The sequence below is a fragment of the Bubalus bubalis genome, chromosome 23, assembly GCF_019923935.1.
Source record: "Bubalus bubalis isolate 160015118507 breed Murrah chromosome 23, NDDB_SH_1, whole genome shotgun sequence".
NCBI lineage: Eukaryota > Metazoa > Chordata > Mammalia > Artiodactyla > Bovidae > Bubalus > Bubalus bubalis.
In genome coordinates, this window is record NC_059179.1 from 44,184,508 (window position 1) to 44,203,530 (window position 19,023).

The window sequence follows — 19,023 nt, forward strand, 5'->3', positions numbered from 1 at the left end:
GCATTTTTGACTTAACGATATTTTCAGCTTGTGATGCGTTTATCAGAACATAACCCTGTCATAGGTTGAGGAAGATGGGTATATGAAGAGAAATTGATTGTGGAGGCTAGGTTTTTCCTGCATAGGCCAGCAGGCTGGAGACTTAGGGAAGAGTTGCCGTCTGAGTGCCAAGGTTATCCGCCAGCAGGTTCCTTCTTGTTTGAAGAAGTCAGACTTTGTTTTGGTTGGGCCTTCAACTAATTGGACGAGGCCCACCACATTATGGAGGGCAATCTGCTTTACTGAGTCTACTGATTTAAATGTGAATGTCATCCAAGAAACATCTTCTCAGAAGCATCCAGGATACCATTAGACCAAATATCTGGGCAGCTTGGCCCAGCCAAGTTGACATAAAATTAGCTGCCACAGTTCCTTGCTGGTCTTACCTTCTGCGGTTTCAGTTCAATTCAGTTCAGTCACTCACTTGTGTCTGACTCTTTGCGACCCCGTGAATCGCAGCACGCCAGGGCTCCCTGTCCATCACCAACTCCCAGAGTTCACTCAGACTCATGTTCTTCGAGTCAGTGATGCCATCCAGCCATCTCATCCTCTGTCATCCCCTTCTCCTCCTGCCCCCAATCCCTCCCAGCATCAGACTCTTTTCCAATGAGTCAACTTTTCGCATGAGGAGGCCAAAGTACTGGAGTTTCAGCTTTAGTATCATTCCTTCCAAAGAAATCCCAGGGCTGATCTCCTTCAGAATGGACTGGTTGGATCTCCTTACAGTCCAAGGGACTCTCAAGAGTCTTCTCCAACACCACAGTTCAAAAGCATCAATACTTTGGCGCTCAGCTTTCTTCACAGTCCAACTCTCACATGACCACTGGAAAAACCATAGCCTTGACTAGATAGACCTTTGTTGACAAAGTAATATCTCTGCTTTTGAATATGCTATCTAGGTTGGTCATAACTTTCCTTCCAAGGAGTAAGCGTCTTTTAATTTCATGGCTGCAGTCCCCATCTGCAGTGATTTTGGAGCCCCCCAAAATAAAGTCTGACACTGTTTCCACTGTTTCCCCATCTATTTCCCATAAAGTGATGGGACCAGATCCCATGATCTTCGTTTTCTGAATGTTGAGTTTTAAGCTAACTTTTTCACTCTCATCTTTCACCTTCATCAAGAGGCTTTTTAGTTCCTCTTCGCTTTCTGCTATAAGGGTGGTGTCATCTGCATATCTGAGGTTATTGATATTTCTCCTGGCCATCTTGATTCCAGCTTGTGCTTCTTCCAGCCCAGCATTTCTCATGATGTACTCTGCATATAACTTAAATAAGCAGGGTGACAATATACAGCCTTGATGTACTCGTTTTCCTATTTGGAACCAGTCTGTTGTTCATGTCCAGTTCTAACTATTGCTTCCTGACCTGCATACAAATTTCTCAAGAGGCAAGTCAGGTGGTCTGGTATTCCCATCTCTACGGTTTAGGTCACTGCGAACCACAGAAGCTGGCCAGCTTGACTCTTTTACATTCCTGCCTTGGTCCTGTAGGCTTCCCTAAAGTTACCAACTCCTCGCTAAAGAACAGCACAATTAAGAAGTTTTGTTATTACTCATTTATGTTAAAACTTTTTTCTTCAAAATTATCTTTAATTATTAAAAATTATTTTTCCAGATCAGGGATAGTAGTTAAAATAGGTATGTGGTTGAAAAAGAAAAAAATATATATGGTATCAGTTTCTTTTAGTTTTGTACTTCTATAATAAATTCAGTAGTAGGCAAAGATGTGTTTTCCGAGTAAGCAGCTAGTGAGGAGGTCACTAGCTGCTGGGGGTTCTGACTTGGGCTGTTGGTTGGATGCTCAGAAGTCAGAGAAAGGAGCCGGCAGCTTCTGGGCTTAGGTCGTTGCCCCTTGGGACAGCCCAAGGATGCAGGAAGCTGTCACACCCAGGTAAGGGTCACCGGGGATGAGGGGCCGTCCTTCACCTGAGTGGGGCCACGAGGTGCCCCCAAGGAGGCAGGGTGGTGGATTCACTGGGGCAGAATGTCCTCGTCCTGAAAACGGAGTGATTTACATTTGGCATCTGTTTGGACCGAGAGTGGGAATTGCCTTTGTAATTTCTTCTGTCATGCCTCCGTCAGAAAATTAAGCTGTTTACGCGACAGACTATGGAAGGTTAATGGCTCTTGTGGGAAAGGTCAAGTGGTCATTTTGAAGGGAGGCTGTGCTGAATAATCGGAAGGGAGGGCAGAGGAATAAAGCATAAAATCTATCTGACTGCTGCTCTCCGGCTTTTTCCTGTCTTTCTGGAATCCACAGTTTCTTCTTTGTGGCTGGAGTACTCAGGTTCAAGCCTGACCTGCTGTGGCTTTTATTATGCCAGTAACAGAAGATAAATATATCAAATCTCTTGTGTTTGGGGAATAAGAAAAATTAACTTGGGTACTAGTATTTACTGTATCCCTAAAAATGTTTTGGGCCAACAGATGGCTTTCTTAAGATGCCTTTTTGTTTTCCTGGATGAATAAGAAATAAAGACAAGTTCTCGGCCCTATGAAAGCAAGTCCACGTTTAGTATAAAAAGAAATATTAAGGTTTCTAGATTTATGCAAGTCAGTTTTTTTCTTTAGGTTCTAAAAATCAGTGTGGCAAAGAGAGGGTTTTGATTGGATCTTTTCAGCTGCATGTTCCGATTCTTCTTCCCACCGGGACTAAATTTAAACTGAAGAAGGTACAGTACCTGTCACTCTGGAAGGAAGACTCGGGGGAGGGTGCATCGGGCAGAAGCGGTGCGGCGTGGGTGTCCTTGGGAGGCCCTTCCACAGTGCGCCTCCCACCTCCTGCAGCCGGCTCAGAGCTGAGCCTGTCCTGGGCCAGAGGCTCCTAGAATCCTCAGCTCCAGACAGAGCCGTGTGTGCTGCAACAGAGCGGCCTTGTTTCATAATTTTTTCCTTGGCGCCTGGGCTGTCCTCTCCTGTGCTGGCTGCATTCTTTCCTCGGTTCTGTCCTCGGTGCCCCGGCTGTCTTCAACGTGTCCCGCCCTCAGCCCCCCCCACCCCCCCCAGCTCCCTTCCCTCTCACCCTGGCTGGGCATTTCCTGGAGCGTAGGGGACAAGGGGGGTGGACAAGGGGGTGCCTCTGGGCATCTGATGGACTCCCGTGCGCCTGGAGTGGCATCTGGCACTCAGGGTCCTCAGGAAGGTACCAAGTCTGAGAGCCCCCGGGTCTAGACCCCTCCACTCGTCCCCCTTGACCTTCAGGCCTCAGCTTTGATGCCTCCTCCTCTGGGACGCCTCCCTGCCGCCCCCCTCCCCAGCATGCCTGGCCTTCCCCACACAGAGTGCGCAGAGCACCGGGTTCCGCTTGCCGTCACCCAGGTCCTGTTCTTTCATATTTGTCTGTGGATCTGTCCGCTTCCCCACCAGACAGGGAGTCCCTGGGGAGCAGCCTGGGTCTGAGAGTGTCCCCTGCAAAGGGGTGTGGGACAGCTTCGTCCTACGTTTGGGGGACTGAGTTAGTGGATGCCAGCGGCCCCCCCGAGAGAGCCCAGGCCCCATTACCCGGTGTCTGGGGTTGCTTGATGTTTCTCTGGAGCTTGGCCCCTCCTCTGCCTCTTGGCCACATTTGGCTTTACTTGGCCAGTCCTTCAAACCCTGGACCCGACTGAGGGAATCATCATACCCAAATAGTTTATTGTGGAACTGGGGAAAAATAAAAGCAAACGCTATTTTGAGGCTGTTTAAATGCAGGATAGATGTCTGGAGTCCAGACTTAAGACCAAGATAGTTAGGAACCTCTAAGCCTATGTTTTGGGGCAACGCTTTTAAAAGGGGGGCTCCCTTGGTGGCTCAGACAGTAAAGAATCTGCCTGCAGATGCAGGAGCCCTGGGTTCAGTCCCTGGGTCGGGAAGATCCCCTGAAGAAGGGAATGGCAACCCACTCCAGTATTTTTGCCTGGAGAATTCCATGGACAAAGGAGCCTGGCAGGCTACAGTCCATGGAATCGTGAAGAGTCAGACACGACTGAACGACTGACACTTTCACTTTCCTTAAAAAGGGGATCGTTGGCGTCCCCAGCTCCATAAGCAGCGGTGGCTCTCTCCTGGCTCCCAGGCACCTTCCTGCATGTGTGCAGCTTCCCAGCCGGGCCACGTCCTCCTGGCAAACCCCTAGCGTGCAGAGCCTTGGACCCTGACCGAGAGGCCCGGGTTGACTTGGAGACTGGGTCCGTTCGTGATGGAAGAGGCCCCCGCGGCTTTAGCAGTCCGGCTCTGATCTGCCTGGCCCGAGGCAGTGGCAGAGGGGACCAGCCCTTGCCAAGGCCAAGAGTTTGGTTGCAGCCCAGCCTGCGTCCGGACAGAAGCTTCCGGGGCAGGCAGTGAGGATGCAGAAAGGGTGCGCGCTTCTCCCACCCGAGGGGCCGGGTGATCGCTGCGGGTGGCCAGGCTCTTGCAGCCTTGGAGGCCTCAGGTGGGGCCCAGAAGGGCAGGCAGAGTCCCTGGATGCTGCAGAGCTAGAGGAAGGAAGCTGCTAGAAGCAGCTTCCGGGAGCTCGGTCCCACCATTTCCAGTAGACACAGGACAGGGTCTGGCCCCCACAAACTGGAAAGACCTGCGTTCATTCTTTCTTCCCTGGCTCATATCTTATTGCCCATCTCAGTCTGGGTAGCTGCATTTTTGGAGTGGTTTCTTCACCCCAGGTATCACATTAGGAACTTTGTCTGCATGGTTTTGCTCAAGCCTCACAGCAGCCCACGAGGGTAGGCACTGGACCTTCTTTTGACCAATTTTACAGAATAGGAAACTGAGGCCCAGAGGGCATACGCAACCCAGAGTCCCACAGTTAAAAGCAAGTCAGAAGAGGGTTTGAACCCTGAAGTCAGCAGGCTTCACCAGTCTTCTCTTTACTTTTCCACATATGCTGCGTATTTTTGTCATTCTTTTAGATTCCACGTATAAGTGATATCGTATGGCGTTTGTCTCTCTGTCTGACTTCCTTTACTTGGTGTGATGATCTCTAGGTCCGTGCATGCTGCTGCAAATGACTTTCTTTATGGCTAAGTAATACCCCACCGTGTGTGTGTCACGCCTTTCTCCATTCATCTGTCCAAGGGCATTTGGGTCACGCGCATGTTGTCTCATGTCTCCCAGATTCGACGGTCGTGGGAAGGGGGAGGGGTAACTGGTGTGATGGGTCTCAATCTCTTCAGAGCCACACAGAGCAAACCACCTTCTCCCCACTTTGTAGTCAGCTGTGCTCCGAGAGAGCTGGGCTTGGTCACCGTGTGCCCCGAGGGGTCTGCGTGTGGCCTGGGCATGGTGCTCACAGGAGGGAAGAGGTGAGACCGTCTTGGGAGGTGCTGCCGGGAGCCAAGCCGTCTCAGCCTCCAGCGAGACGGGGAAGAAACAGTTGTTGTCTCATAGAAGCATCTGGCGCCCGTGAGGCCTGGCACCTCTCCTGACCCTCCGGCTGCTAGGAGATGCTGTGGAACTAATGGAGTTTTCTTCTCCAGGCAGCAATTAGGGGTTAATTATTAGCAATTAGGGGTTTGCCACATGCTCTGTGGACCAGCTGCCCTTTCCCAGAACATAGGTCACTTGTGTTTCTCTGTGTTAGCAACTGGACCCAGCTGCCCCCGGGGTCCCTCGTTCATCACTGTGGTGGGGTGCCCACACGGCTGGCAGCAGGGGGCCATTCTGACTGAGAGCTGCCGGCCCCCCATCTCTCCCCTCCGCCTCCTCCCCCCGCCCTGCCCCGGTGTGCTGGCCACTGCTGGGCTCTGTTGTGCTGACCCCCGTCCGTCACTCTCAGCATGGCGTCTGCCCTCACCCTGGCCCGTGACAGCCCTCTTGGGCCAGCCCAGAACCAGGACAGGGCGGTTTTTCCCTTGGCGCTTCCCAGGTCCCTGGGCTCAGCTCACCCTGTTCCCCTTGGCTCTTTTCTAGACGCTACTACAAGGAGACCTCTGGCCTGATGCTCGATGTCGGTCCCTACATGAAGGCGCTTGAGGTACCTGCCTGGGTCCCCCTGACCTTCTTCCAGTCTCAGGGCCTTCTGGGATGTCCTGGTCTTCCTGGAGAAGACGGGTTGCTCGGAGTCCCAAGTGCCTTTGTTTTCCAAGTTGGACGCCGTGTTTGCGGCTTCAAGCCTGGCCCTCCACCTCCTCTGGAGCTTGGCCCCTCAGCTGCGCTGGTCATCCCCCTGCTCCCTGTCGTTCCCTCCCCATCTGCCTCCCAGGACCCTGATCCCGCACCCCCGGCCTCTGCCCCGCTGGCCCTCCCGGCGTGCTCTGCGCCTCTCCTCTGGGTTCTTGACTCCTTAAGATCCCTGTGCACCTGCCTCGTCCCTCGCCCTGCTTTTCTGCAGCACCTCAGACTCCGTGTGTGCTAGCTGGACTCCTTCCCAGTCCCCTCCTCCAGTTTCCAGGGCCAGGCTCAGCTGGGCTCCCCGCCCAGGTCAGCCCCGGGTCACTGCCACCTTGGCACCTGCCTACCTGCACTCAGGTGGGAGGGCTGGGGCCCTGGGCCTTTTATCTGCTGGAGGAGGACCTGAGACAGAGCTGGGGGAGGGGAGAAGTGAAGGGAGGAGAAGCGGGAATGCAGAGGAGAGCCCCTAACGCCCCAGAGGTCGTCTGGCCCTCGGGCAGGTGGCAGGGGCCTGGTAGGGGTGCCCCCAGCACCCTGGGCAGCCTGGCTGTGGCGCTCACCCACAAGGCGTGCCTCTGGGCTGCGTGTCTTGCCCCTTGGAGGCCCCTGGGTGCACACTGGGGCCTTTTCTTTTTGATTCCCCAGGGGAGGATTTCACCAGGCCAGGGTTCCCCCCTACCACCCCTTGGTCCCCAGCCCACGCCGTGTCCTTCTCTCTCCCCCAGTATGCCTGTGGTATCGAAGCTGAGGTGGTGGGAAAGCCTTCCCCCGAGTTTTTCAAGTCCGCCCTGCAAGAGATGGGGGTGGAAGCCCATGAGGTAAGCCGGCTCCCCACGAAGTGTGTATGTGGAGGCAGCTGTCGGGGGAGGCCAGAGTGCTCCCCGGGGGCAGCCTGGGTGCGTGAGATGAATCTGGGGGCTCAGGCAGCCAAGCTGGTATCCCCCTCCCTCCTCCATCCCCAGGCATGAGAGCTGATCTGACTGGGAAGATGGGGCAAGACAGCCAAGGAGGCCCACTGAACATTCTCAACCTATCAAATCAGTATCAGTGTAAGGGTTCAGTCCCTGAGTCGGGAGGATCCCCTGGAGAAGGAAATGGCAACCCACTCCAGGATTCTTGCCTGGGAAATCCCAAGGACAGAGGAGCCTGGTGGGCTACAGTCCACAGGGTCGCAAAGAGTCGGACAGGACTTCGCAACTAAACAACAGTGAGAAAGAGAAATGCTTGTGGCTTTTCCTAAGATTTTTGCTGCCTCTTTGGAAGGATTAGAATTGACAAGTCTGGTCAGTGTACTGAAACTACTTCATTGGAAAGACAATGTCCAGCAAGATGAAAAGAATATGCAGGAATAAAATCATGCACCTGGCCACCCTTACATTACAGCTTGTTTTTCTGACCACACCGGTCGGCCTGCGGGATCTTAGTTCTCCGACCAGGAATTGAACCCATGCTTCCTGCGTTGGGAATACAGAGTCTTAACCACTGGACCACCAGGGAAGTCCCACATTATAACTGCTTTTGACACATACATCTCCGAAGGAAAAAAAAAAAAGCAGTTATGATTTTAGTGTCCTCCCGCCCCGCTTCCCGGGTAGAGTGAGCCGGTCCCCTCCGGCCGGTGGGGTCCTGACAGCGTCGTTGAAGAAACAGCGGGTATGTGTCTGCAGGCGGCCTGGGACTCCTGCTGTCCGTTTTGGACAGGGCACCACGGGACCGTGTCAGCATCCTATGGCAAGGCTGGTGCCCCCAGGGTCCCCTTGCTGCTTCCTCCCTGTTGGACTGGAATTTCCCACACGTGCTCCAGTCTAGAGCGCTGGTCTCTCACGATGCTTAGAAAAAGAGCACACAGCCGTGAAGTCTGGAAACCCCGCACCCAAACCGCGCCTGGAAATCAGAAAGCACAGGTCTCTGGGGTCCCTCACGGGCAGTACCCTGTGAGGCTGGTAGAGCAGGAATTTATTTCACTCGTTCAAAACACAAGTTTTGAAGGTGACAGGAATAAATAACCTGGTTTACTCGACTTCAGTTCATCGTGACAAATGTTAAAATTCGTTTTCTTGTGGCAAATTTCAAACATGCACAAAAGCAGAAAGACACAGTGATTCTCCTCATCTGTCTATCACGCAGATGCAACATTTAAAAGATTATATCATATTCCCTTCTTCTATCCCTTTTTGTTCTTTTTGGAAATTTACTTTTTTTTTTTTTTTTTTTGCTGCTGTATTATAAAGCAAATCCCGTACTTAATGTTACAGCCTTTCAGATCGTAGTATGCCTTTCAAAAAGAGATGGTTGTTTTTGACCTGATTGCAGTGCATTAAGACATTTACCAGTAATGAAAAAGCACAAAAAGTTGTTCAGCATCATCTCTCATTCAGGAAATGCAAATCAAAACCACAGTGAGATCCCTCCTCACACCCACTTGGACCACCATAATAGTTTAAAAGGAAAATAACAAGCGTTGGGAGGATGTCAAGTCAAGTCAATCCTAAAGGAAATCAGTCCTGAATGTTCATTGGAAGGACTGATGCTGAAGCTGAAACTCCAATACTTTGGCCACCTGATGCGAAGAACCAACTCATTGGAAAAGACCCTGATGCTAGGAAAGGTTGAAGGCGGGAGGAGAAGGGGACGACAGAGGATGGGATGGTTGGATGGCATCACCGACTCAATGGACATGAGTTTGAGTAAGCTCCGGGAGTTGGTGATGGACAGGGAAGCCTGGTGTGCTGCAGTCCATGGGGTCGCAAAGAGTCGGTCACAACTGAGTGACTGAACTGAACTGGGAGGATGTGGAGAAATTGGAACCCTAATATAGGAATACTGGTACAGATGTAAAATGGAGAACCCACTCTGAAAAACAGCCACTATGGAAAGCAGTTCCATGGTAAGCTGAAGGTGGAATTATTGTATGACCCCAGCAACTCCACTCCTAGGTATATATCCAAAAGAATTGAAAACCAATGTTCAAAGAAAAACTTACATATGAATGTTCAGAGCAGCGCTGTTCACGGTGGCCAAAAGGTGGGAATAATGCACGTGTTCATCAACAAATGACTGGGTGAAGGAAATGTGGTCTATTGTTCCAGTGGAATATATCAGCAGTAAAAAGAATGAAATAATGAAAAATACTGCTGCGTGGATGAACCTTGAAAACATGGTAAGTGAAAAAGGCCAGTCACGAAAGGCCACAATGTATATATTTAATATTTATATACTACATGCAGTGTCCAGACTTGTTTAGTTGCTAAGTTGTATCCGAATCTTTGCAACCCCAGTTCAGTTCAGTCATTTCAGTCGTGTCCGACTCTTTGTGACCCATGAATTGCAGCACGCCAGGCCTCCGTGTCCATCACCAACTTCCAGAGTTCACTCAAACTCATGTCCATCGAGTCGGTGATGCCATCCAGCCATCTCATCCTCTGTCGTCTCCTTTTCCTCCTGCCCCCAATCCCTCCCAGCATCAGAGTCTTTTCCAATGAGTCAACTCTTTGCATGAGGTGGCCAAAGTATTGGAGTTTCAGCTTCAGCATCATGCTTCCCAAAAAACGCCCAGGACTGATCTCCTTTAGAATGGACTGGTTGGATCTCCTTGCAGTCCAAGGGACTCTCAAGAGTCTTCTCCAACACCACAGTTCAAAAGCATCAATTCTTCGGCACTCAGCTTTCTTCAAGGACTGCAGAAAGCCAGGCTCCTCTCCATGAGGGATTTCTCAGGCAAGAATACTGGAGTTGGGTTGCCGTTTCCTTCTCCAGGGGATCTTCCTGACCCAGGAATCGAACCCAGGGCTCCTACATTGGCAGGCAGATTCTTTACTGCTGAATCACCAGGAAAGTCCAATATCCAGAATAGGCAAATCCATAGAGACATAAAATATTCATAGATTAGTGGTTGCCAGGGGCTGGGAGTGTGGAGGAATGGGGAGTGAGTGCCAGTGGGTATGAAGTCTCCTTTTGGGGTGATAAAAATGTCTGGAACTCAGAGGTGGTGATGGTTTTACAACATTGTGAGTGTACTTTAATGCCCCTGATTTGTACACTTTAAAATGGCTACATTGGTAACTTTTATGTTATTTTTTCATGTTGAAAAAAAGCCATACCTAAAAGAAAAAAACCCCTCCCTAAGAAAATCAGTAGTAATTCCTTAGTATTATCTAATACCAGCTCATATTTAAATTTCCCTGGCTGTCTCAGAAATGTCTTTTATGTAGATTTCTTTGAATTGAATCCAAATAAGGTTGTCTTGTCTTTTAAACCAGTCTCTCTTTAACTTTCTTTCATGGAACGTTTCAAATATCTGTTGACATTGAGAGAGGAACATAATGAGACCCCAGGTATCCATCAGCAATTATCAGCTAATAAGCACTTTTAAAAACTGTGTTTAACTGTTCATTCTGAAGCAATTTCCCACACAGAGAGAGGTTGCAAAAATAGTGCAGAGAATTCCCATGTGTCCTTAGAGCGTCCCCAAAGGCTAACATCTTCCGTAACGAGAACCAGACAACTATAAAAGCGGGAAATCAGCCTTGACTCCGATGTTGACTAGCCCGGGACCCTCTGTTTCTGGACATGCTGTATTGGTGTCATACCCCCTGCCCCCACCCCACACCCTTTACTGTGAGCCGTTCCTGTCTGTCTTTGTCCTTCAGGACCCTGGCAGTTTTGGAAGAGTGCATGCATGCTAAGTCACTTCAGTCGTGTCTGACTCTTTGCAGACCCCTGGACTGTAGCCCACCAGGCTCCTCTGTCCATGAGATTCTCCAGGCAAGAATACTGGAGTGGGTTGCCAAGCCCTTTTTCAGGGGATCTTCCTAACCCAGAGATCAAACCCACCTCTCTTGTGTCTCCTGCATTGGCAGGCGGGTTCTTTACCAGTAGCGCCACCTGGAAAGCCCTTTGGAAGAGTACTGGCCAGTTTTTTCATAGAATGTCCCTGCTGTTTCCTCATGACTTAAGTGTAGGTTTTGCATTTCTGGCATATTTAATCCTGGTCATGCATTTTATTGCTGGCCCCTGGCCCTTCAGGAGGCACAGGCGGGCACTCTGCCCATTGTTGGTGGCGGCCACTTAGACCCCCATCGGAGGTGCCCTGCTCTCCACTGCAAAGTCGCTGTGTCCCTTGTGACCAGCAGTGTCTTGGGCGGGGGAGTGTTTCAGTCCCATGTGAATATCCTCTTACAAGTCATTCTTCTCCTCTCCTGATCTCAGCGTCCACGCACAGCTCGCACTTGTAACAGTTGTTGCCGTGGTGTTTGCCAAGTGGTGATTTTCCATCTCCGTGGTTCCTCTATATTTATTCATTAGAATTTACTGTAAGGAAGAGCTTTCCTTTTCCTCCCACTTGCCTTTTAATTTACTCCAACATGGACTCAAGGATCTCTGTTTTATTCCATGAGTCACAATCCATGCCTGCTGTCATTTTCTTGCCCAGATTGTCCCATATTTGACCATTGGGACCCCTTTGGAAATGAGTAGCTGCTTGTTTAGGACTTGTGTGGTGGCTTAGATGGTAAAGAATCTGCCTGCAATGTAGGAGACCAGAGTTCCCTCCCTGGGTTGGGAAAATTCCCTGGAGAAGAGAATGGCTATCCACTCCAGTATTCTTGCCTGGAAAATTCCATGGACACAGGAGCCTAGCAGGCTACAGTCCATGGGGTCACAAGGAGTCAGACACGACTGAGTGACTAACACTTTCACTTTCTTTCACTCAGCCACTCATTTAATCTATACACTTATCTCTTCTCTCCCCCATTCATTTTGAATCATCCCTCAGATGCAAATCATCACTTCATCTGCAAATATTTCCAAGTGTCTCTAGGATAGGAAATCTTTTAAAAACACAGATAGTGTCATTATGACATCTAAGTCTTAATCCTAATAATCCCTTATTACCTTTAAATGTCCAGCCATTATTCACATTTCCCTGGTTGTCATATAATTGCTGCATCGCTTGCAATTTGCATCAGGACCTGAACGAGGTCCTGGCACTGTGACTGGTTGGTGTGATTCCCCAGCGTTTGCTCATCCGTCCGTTCCCACACCGTCCCCGTCTCCCTCTTGGATTCCTTGCAGCGTCGTGAGGAAGCGTCTGGGCTGTTGGTCCTGTGGCGCTCCCACAGCCCAGATTTTGTGGATTGCGCCTCAGCGCTGTCCTGTCTCACGCTGCCTGGGTTTCCTGTGTGCTGATAGTTAGACCGGGCAGCTTGCTGAGCGTCGGTTTCAGTTTTCCGACGACTGCTTTACAGGGATGGTGCGTCCTCCTCCAGGGCCCAGGTGTCTCCTGTGGTGTTAGCAGCTGTGAGTGATGGGCACGTGACCCCATGTATCTACTGAGTTCTGCAAAACGGTGATGCTTGAATCCTGTGTCATTCCTGCTTCTCCTTTTCTCTGGATGACTTCTGTATAGGGGAACTCCCCACCCATCATGTGATTTCCCCCAAAGTACAGTTCGTGTACGAAACTCAAGACAAATGCCTGTTTCTTTGCTATTATTTATGAGCTTTCAGTGTGAGTTGGCTCTCTAGCACTCTCCCAACACCTTGGGGATTTAAAACTCTGTAGCACTATAAATAGATAGGTAAAAGCACAGTCGGTGTGTCTACTCCGTTGCAGTTGCTCGTGTCCAAGGCTCGCATTTTTGACTGGCAGGAGCCTCTACGAGCTGCCTCTGCCTCTCATTGCGGAGCGCGGGCTTCTCACGGCGGCGGCTTCTCTCGTGGAGTGTGGGGTCTCTGCACACCGGCTCCAGTAGTTGCGGCTTGTAGGCTTACTTGCTTGCCCAACTAAGGCATACGGGACCTTAATTCCCTGACCAGGGATCCAACTTACGTCCCCTGCTTTGGAAAGCAGATTCTTAAACCACTGGACCACCCGGGAAGTCCCCCAAAACTGTTTTTTTAAAGCCACTGTTATTTCACTGTGTGTGTGTGTGTGTGTGTGTGTGTGACCAACAGGAGTCTCCTTGAACTCACTGTATTTCCAATTTTTAAGGGATTTGCTTTCCAACATTTAAATTTGTTTTACAGTTATGTAAAAATTCACATGGATCTGAAATCAGATCCACGAAACAAGATACTTTCAAGGACTTCTAGCTTCTGGCCTTTCCCTACTCTTCCCACCCATCTCTCGTCACATAGTCCTTCTTTATAAATATCATAGCTTGGCTTTCCATTTCTTAAATATAAGCAACTACGTAACATTTGTGTCCTGCTCATAGGGAATTTGAAAGAATACATTCTTAAGATCATTTTTTTTTTAATAGAGTGGGAGAAAGGTTGCTGTTATAATATGAGTTAGAAAAATCAGTATTTAGAATTACGTCAGCACTGTGGTCACAGCCGACTGTTGGCAGTCTCCCCCACCTCCCCCAGCCAGCAAAGCAGCAGACTGTCACTGCCTAGAAGTTAAGACCAGAAGAACCGAGTATAAAGATGTGATAAGGTCTCGGTTGTCTTTGCAGAGCTGAGCTTGGTTAATCCCCTTTCCTCCCACCTTGTGTTGGTTTGTTTGGTGTTTTCCAGGTACTTTCCTGGTCAGCATCTTTCACATTCTGAATGAGAAACTGCCCTCCCCACAGCCCCCGATGAGGCACTGAGGCTCTTTGAGGTTCAGGCGGATGCCAGGGCCGTGGGGACCGGGGTGGGGGGTTTGGGGGTTTGAATTCCTGGCGTGGCCACTGTGCTGTCCACGCATTGTGAGCCTCTGTGGCCCTGGGTCACTAGGGAATTGTTTTCTCTGGTGGCTCTGAGCCCAGGTGACAAAGCTGCCTCTTATTTCCCTCCCGCGTTATCATCCTCTCTGTCTCCCCCTCTTGACAGTTGATGGGCAAAGGCATGTTCTTAACACCACCCCCCCACCCCTTTTTCTGAATTGTCCATTAATGTTATTCAAGCCTCAGGATTTGTAGACATTTTAAAGCGGTATTTCAAAACAAGGCCATTTTGAATGAACTGTGTCTTATGCACAGGGTAATAATTGTCTGCTCCTGCTTCTCTATTTTTAATGAGAAATGCCCGTGAGGGGCTATCTTGCCGCTCAAGTGCCAGGCTGTGGCAAAGCTTACATTTTTCAAGCTGCTTTAATCAATAAAGTTATCACCAGTCATTTCCCTTGATAACTGCTTCTTCCCAGGCCCAGACCCAGTTCTCGCTGCCGAGGAGTTTTCCACCTGCACTCGGAATGGCTATAACTCCCCAAATCCAATTTTCATTTTAACCTTTCCTCGATAGCCTAGAAATAACAGATTGCCGGGATTACTCTAATATATTGGAAAGGCCGGCCTCTTCGAGGTAACCAGGGCCTTTCTGGGATTCGCTAATAAGGCAAAGAATAACAGACCTTAAAGGTTACTTCAAGAAATACCTAATTCTCATAGTTGAAGGCTTCTGAATCAGTGGGTGATTTTATTGCTGCATACCAAAGCCCAAATGATGCGAAGGTTTTGGCAGTTTTCCATGATCCTAAGAAACTCCATCACCTGCACACTGTGGGTGTTTAATGGAAATGGAGACCGTTCAGACCACAGTGCTGAGCACCAGAAGCCAGCGCTTGGCAGCCTGGAGCTGAGGACGCCATTTCACAGATAAGGAAGCTGAGGCACCTGGGACCTGTCACGTTCCCGCGTACTTCGTGAAATCCTTACTCCAGTCCCCGTCGTGTGCTTGTGTTCCCATCTTAAGGATACGGCAGGGTTTCTCAGCCTTGGCACTGTTGACATTTTGGGGCCAGATCATTATTTGTGGTGAGGGTAACCCCCATCATCCTCCAACTTCCCCGGTGGCTCAGACGGTAAAGCGTCTGCCTACAATGCGGGAGACCTGGGTTCGATCCCTGGGTTGGGAAGATCCCCTCGAAGAGGAAATGGCAACCCACTCCAGTATTCTTGCCTGAAGAATCCCGTGGGCTACAGTCCATGGGGTCACAAAGAGTCGGACACGACTGAGCGACTTCACTTTCTTTTTTCAACCCCCATCGTCCCCCAATTGTGAAGCCACAGGTGTTCCCAGACGTTGCCAGATGTCCCAGGGGAGCAAAATCGCCCCCAGTTGAGAACCAGGGCACTGCGGGGCGGTCACATGAAAGCTGCTGTTGGAGCCAGGATTCCCTGCAGACGTGGAGTGAGGCCCCCAGTGCCTCTGGGTCTCTGCTGCTCCCCAGTTCTCAGGGTGGTGGCAGTGACGTGTCAGAACGCTTGGCTTTGAAAAGGTATATTTAGTAGCGTGATATATTCCGTTTTGAAAAAAATGTTAAAATATGTCTTGTTGGCAGAATGTAGAAAATAAAGCTAGACAAGATTGCGGGTGGTAATGGTGAGTACTCTGAGGACAGCCTATCGACAGTGGGGACAAGGGGACTTCCCTGGTGCTCCAGTGGTTGAGACTCTGTGCTCCCAATGCAGGGGCCCAGGTTCAATCCCTGGTCAGGGAACTAGATCCCACATACCGCAACCAAGACCCAGCGTATCCAAAAAAAAAAACAATGGGGACGAGGTTTGTGGGTTTAGTCAAAGAGAACCAGGCATAAGTCAAGGACTTTGCTGCATCGTTTTGTTCCCTGGTTCTCAGGGCATTCATTCGAAGTGTGGGCCATGGGGACAGTCTGTGCCCTTGGCGGGGAAGCCTGTGGGTGTGGCGTGAATGTCTGCATGGAAGGCCCGTCTTCTCCCTTTTGTCGGCCGAGCCCTCTTCCAGCCCATCCTCCCCACCAGCTGGGCGCCTGGTCTTTGGGTGTCAGCTTGGGGACCACTTGCTGGGGCGGTGGGAGCCCCGGGAGAGACAGGGCCTGAGCTGCTGCAGCCCAGCTTTGAACTTGGCTCTGCCTCCAGCCTTGGGTAGGGGGTGGGTTCCAGGAAATGCCAGACCTGGGATTGCCTTGGTGCTTTTTCTCAGACATAAGGGACCTTTAAAACCTCCTGTCTCAGCTTTTCCCTAAGACGTTTCCTCCCCTAACGCCTTTTAAAGTAGATTTTGCTTTCCTTCTCCTCAAAACACAATTAAAAATAAAAAATTCTGATGATGAGGTAACTCATATTTGTTAAAGGAGGTGGATAAAATCCAGAAAGTACAAGGGCAAAAAAAAAAAGTTCATTCCCTAACTTGGAATAACACAAATCACGCTTAGTCTTTCCAATTTGGAGGGCGGGGGGTCTGTGCACACATTTTGGGGCTTCTGGCTCCCCAGCTGGCACTAGTGGTACAGAACCTGCTTCTCATTGCAGAAGACGTAAGGGGCATGGGTTCGTTCCCTGGGTCAGGAAGATCCCCTGGAGAAGGACCTGGCAACCCACTGCAGTATTCTTGCCTGGAGAATCCCATGGACAGAGGAGCCTGCAGGCTGTAGTCCATGGGATCACAAAGAGTCAGACATGACTGAAGCGACTTAGCATGCATGCATACACATGTTTTTAACACAAAGTTGGATAATCCTGCATCTGCTGTTTGAAACCTGATTTCCATCCCTGCCCTGTAACATTGGGAACAGTTTCCTTGGTGCAGATTCAGGCACTTCCACAAAGTAATTTTTGTGGCTACAGAGCACTCTGTCACAGGGACTACCATAATGTTCTTAAGCACAGGTCTATTCTCCCAACCCCCTGCTACCGCAACGTGCTTTCGCCGTCCTCAGGAGTTGGACATTTAGATTGCTTCCAGTTTCCCTCTTGTACATAAGCCTCGTGAACACCCTCGTATTCCTTTGGTACATTTTAAATTGTTTTCCTAGAGATCCTGGGGCTGTGGTTGCCATGCCATGGTGCACATTGCTCATTTCTATTTCAGAAACGCCATAGCGATTCGGCTTCCTCACAGCTGTCCTTGCCAGTCCTCATTTCCCAACATCCTCACCAATATCATTGTTTCTTGCTTTATATAAAATAGCCACTTGGGGTTTTGCTGTGTTGATATATTCCTTACGAGTGTGTCAGACGGTGGGGGAGCTGCCTCAGTGATGACCGGCCTCCAGAGGTGAGCCTGCAGGCTGAGGGTCTGGGGCTCCTCCCAGAGCTAGGTGTTTTCTCGAGGTGTCTCTAAGTAGGAGTCCGGGTCCCAAGGGGCTGAAGTGCAGGCTGAGTCCACTGCTCCTTCACCACCAGCCCTGCTGTTTGGTACCCCATGGCGGGGAGAAGTGTTCCTCCTGGCAGAGCCTGGGAGTCACTAGACATTTCATGAGAAGTGAACTTTCTTGGGAAAGCTCTTTGGCGTTCACTGGAAGTTGTGTTCCAAACATCGCCACTTGTTGGAATGGGTTCTTCCCCTGGCAAATAGGATGGCGGGAAGAGGAGACCATGGTGGGCAGATAGATATTTAAGAAGGACAAATGAATTCTGCATCTTGAACCCAGACCTGAAAACCTACCTCAAGGGCTCTGGTGCTGCCTCCGGCTCCCGGATCTCTGTTCCGTGGGAGCCGACCGCTTGGTGTGCGTGTCTCCGTCTTCCCTGCACCGTATTGCAGTCAGAAAGGGAGTGCAATCCAGGCCTGACAGGTAGGGTTTTTTTATTTCCCCCGACAGCGCACCTCTTGACCTCTATCTTCTTGCCAATGATTTTTTAAATCCTAAATGATTTGGCAATAATTGCTCCTCCTTGCGTGGTTATTGCCCTTCACCGATAGTAAATCTGTGAGATTCCCCAGGGGCCAGAATGCATTTGGTATGCGGAACCCACAAGCTGGCCCAGACAGGCCTCGCTGAGCCGGGGCTGCAGACCCAGGGGGTCCTGCTCCCTACCCCTCCCCCCGCTCACCCATGGCTCTGGGCTCTGCCAGGGCTTAGCCGTTGGGTTGTCAGGCAGAACCGTAGCTGCTGCTCCTCGGTGAGCTTCTTCCAATGGCCCAGGTTTCCCTGGTTCTGCCTCCATGGGTCCTGCCTGCAAACATTCTCACCCAGAAAGGCCCAGAGCTTCTGTTTTGAGTGGGGAGGAATTTCTGCTGCATGTACGTGTGTGTGTGTGCACAAAATTGTATTTCCCCCAGAGCATGAAAGATGCCAGGCATGACGTTTAATAATTGGAAGACCATTTCATTTCCAAGGAGCCTTGTAGCAAGGTGGCCCCCGGGACCCCTGGCAGCAGTGGACAGGGTCCTGAGCTGGAACCGCAGTGGATGTTTAGAGGCTGGCCTGACAGTGTCAGGACAACTCCCTGGGAAGTCAAAACAGAATCTCCCACTGGAGCTTGTGGCCGGCCTGCTGCCTAGGCCTCTCCGGCCAGGTGAGCTGTGTGGTTGCCCAGGTGACCCTGGCTTTGCAGGTACCCTTAGACTCGCGTGTGTGTGCAGCGTCTCTGGGGCGGGTCCCACTTCAAGGAACGTGGGTTGCCACTGGTTGTTTCTTCTTGGGTGATGGATGATTTACACACAGCTGCATGGGACCTCGTAGACACAAAAATGAACCCATTTGGATTTGATGGTGTTTTCCCCAGCATCACTTTCTAGAAAAAAAAAAAAAAAAAAAAATTCCAGCTTTACCATATCCAAATACTTGCCTGTGGCACTATTATTAACTTAATGTTTCTTAAAATTGATTCATTCTATATACTTAAGTGTCTAAAAGAAACTTTCGATCCCTACTCTAAATGGGAAACCAGAATCACTCACCATAAATAGATTACTCTAAAAATAAATACTAATGGTTGTATTAAAAATGTACATTCTGTTCTACCTAAAATCAAATCACGCATCAATAGTATGTGTAACACACGTTGGCGAACAAGAGTTTGGTGGAGGAAAGTCCAGAGCTGTATGAAGTTTGGGACGAAATGCAATGTATTTCAGGTACCTCGTATGTCCCGCAGGGGGCGCAGCTCCTAGCGGTCAGCGGAATTCTCAGCCCTCGTGGTCATCAGCCACCTGCTCACGCTCCCGCAGGCCCGTGTCCTTCAGTAGCTTCTCTGACGGAGGTCCCT

General features: G+C 50.2%; 1 protein-coding gene across 5 annotated transcripts in view; it reads left to right on the forward strand.

The window, feature by feature from the left end:
* Positions 1 to 19,023, forward strand: part of LOC102413256 (phospholysine phosphohistidine inorganic pyrophosphate phosphatase) — a 127,023-nt gene that overhangs the window by 21,648 nt on the left and 86,352 nt on the right. For 4 of the 5 annotated variants that reach the window (XM_045164204.1, XM_045164206.1, XM_045164205.1 and 1 more), the window contains exons 4-5: positions 5,925 to 5,988; positions 6,851 to 6,943. In XM_045164204.1, the coding sequence (XP_045020139.1) occupies positions 5,925 to 5,988; positions 6,851 to 6,943 (157 nt within the window). Of the gene's footprint in view, positions 1 to 5,924; positions 5,989 to 6,850; positions 6,944 to 7,087; positions 7,501 to 19,023 lie in introns of those variants that run through there. The other variant, XM_025274396.2, reaches the window with a different exon arrangement.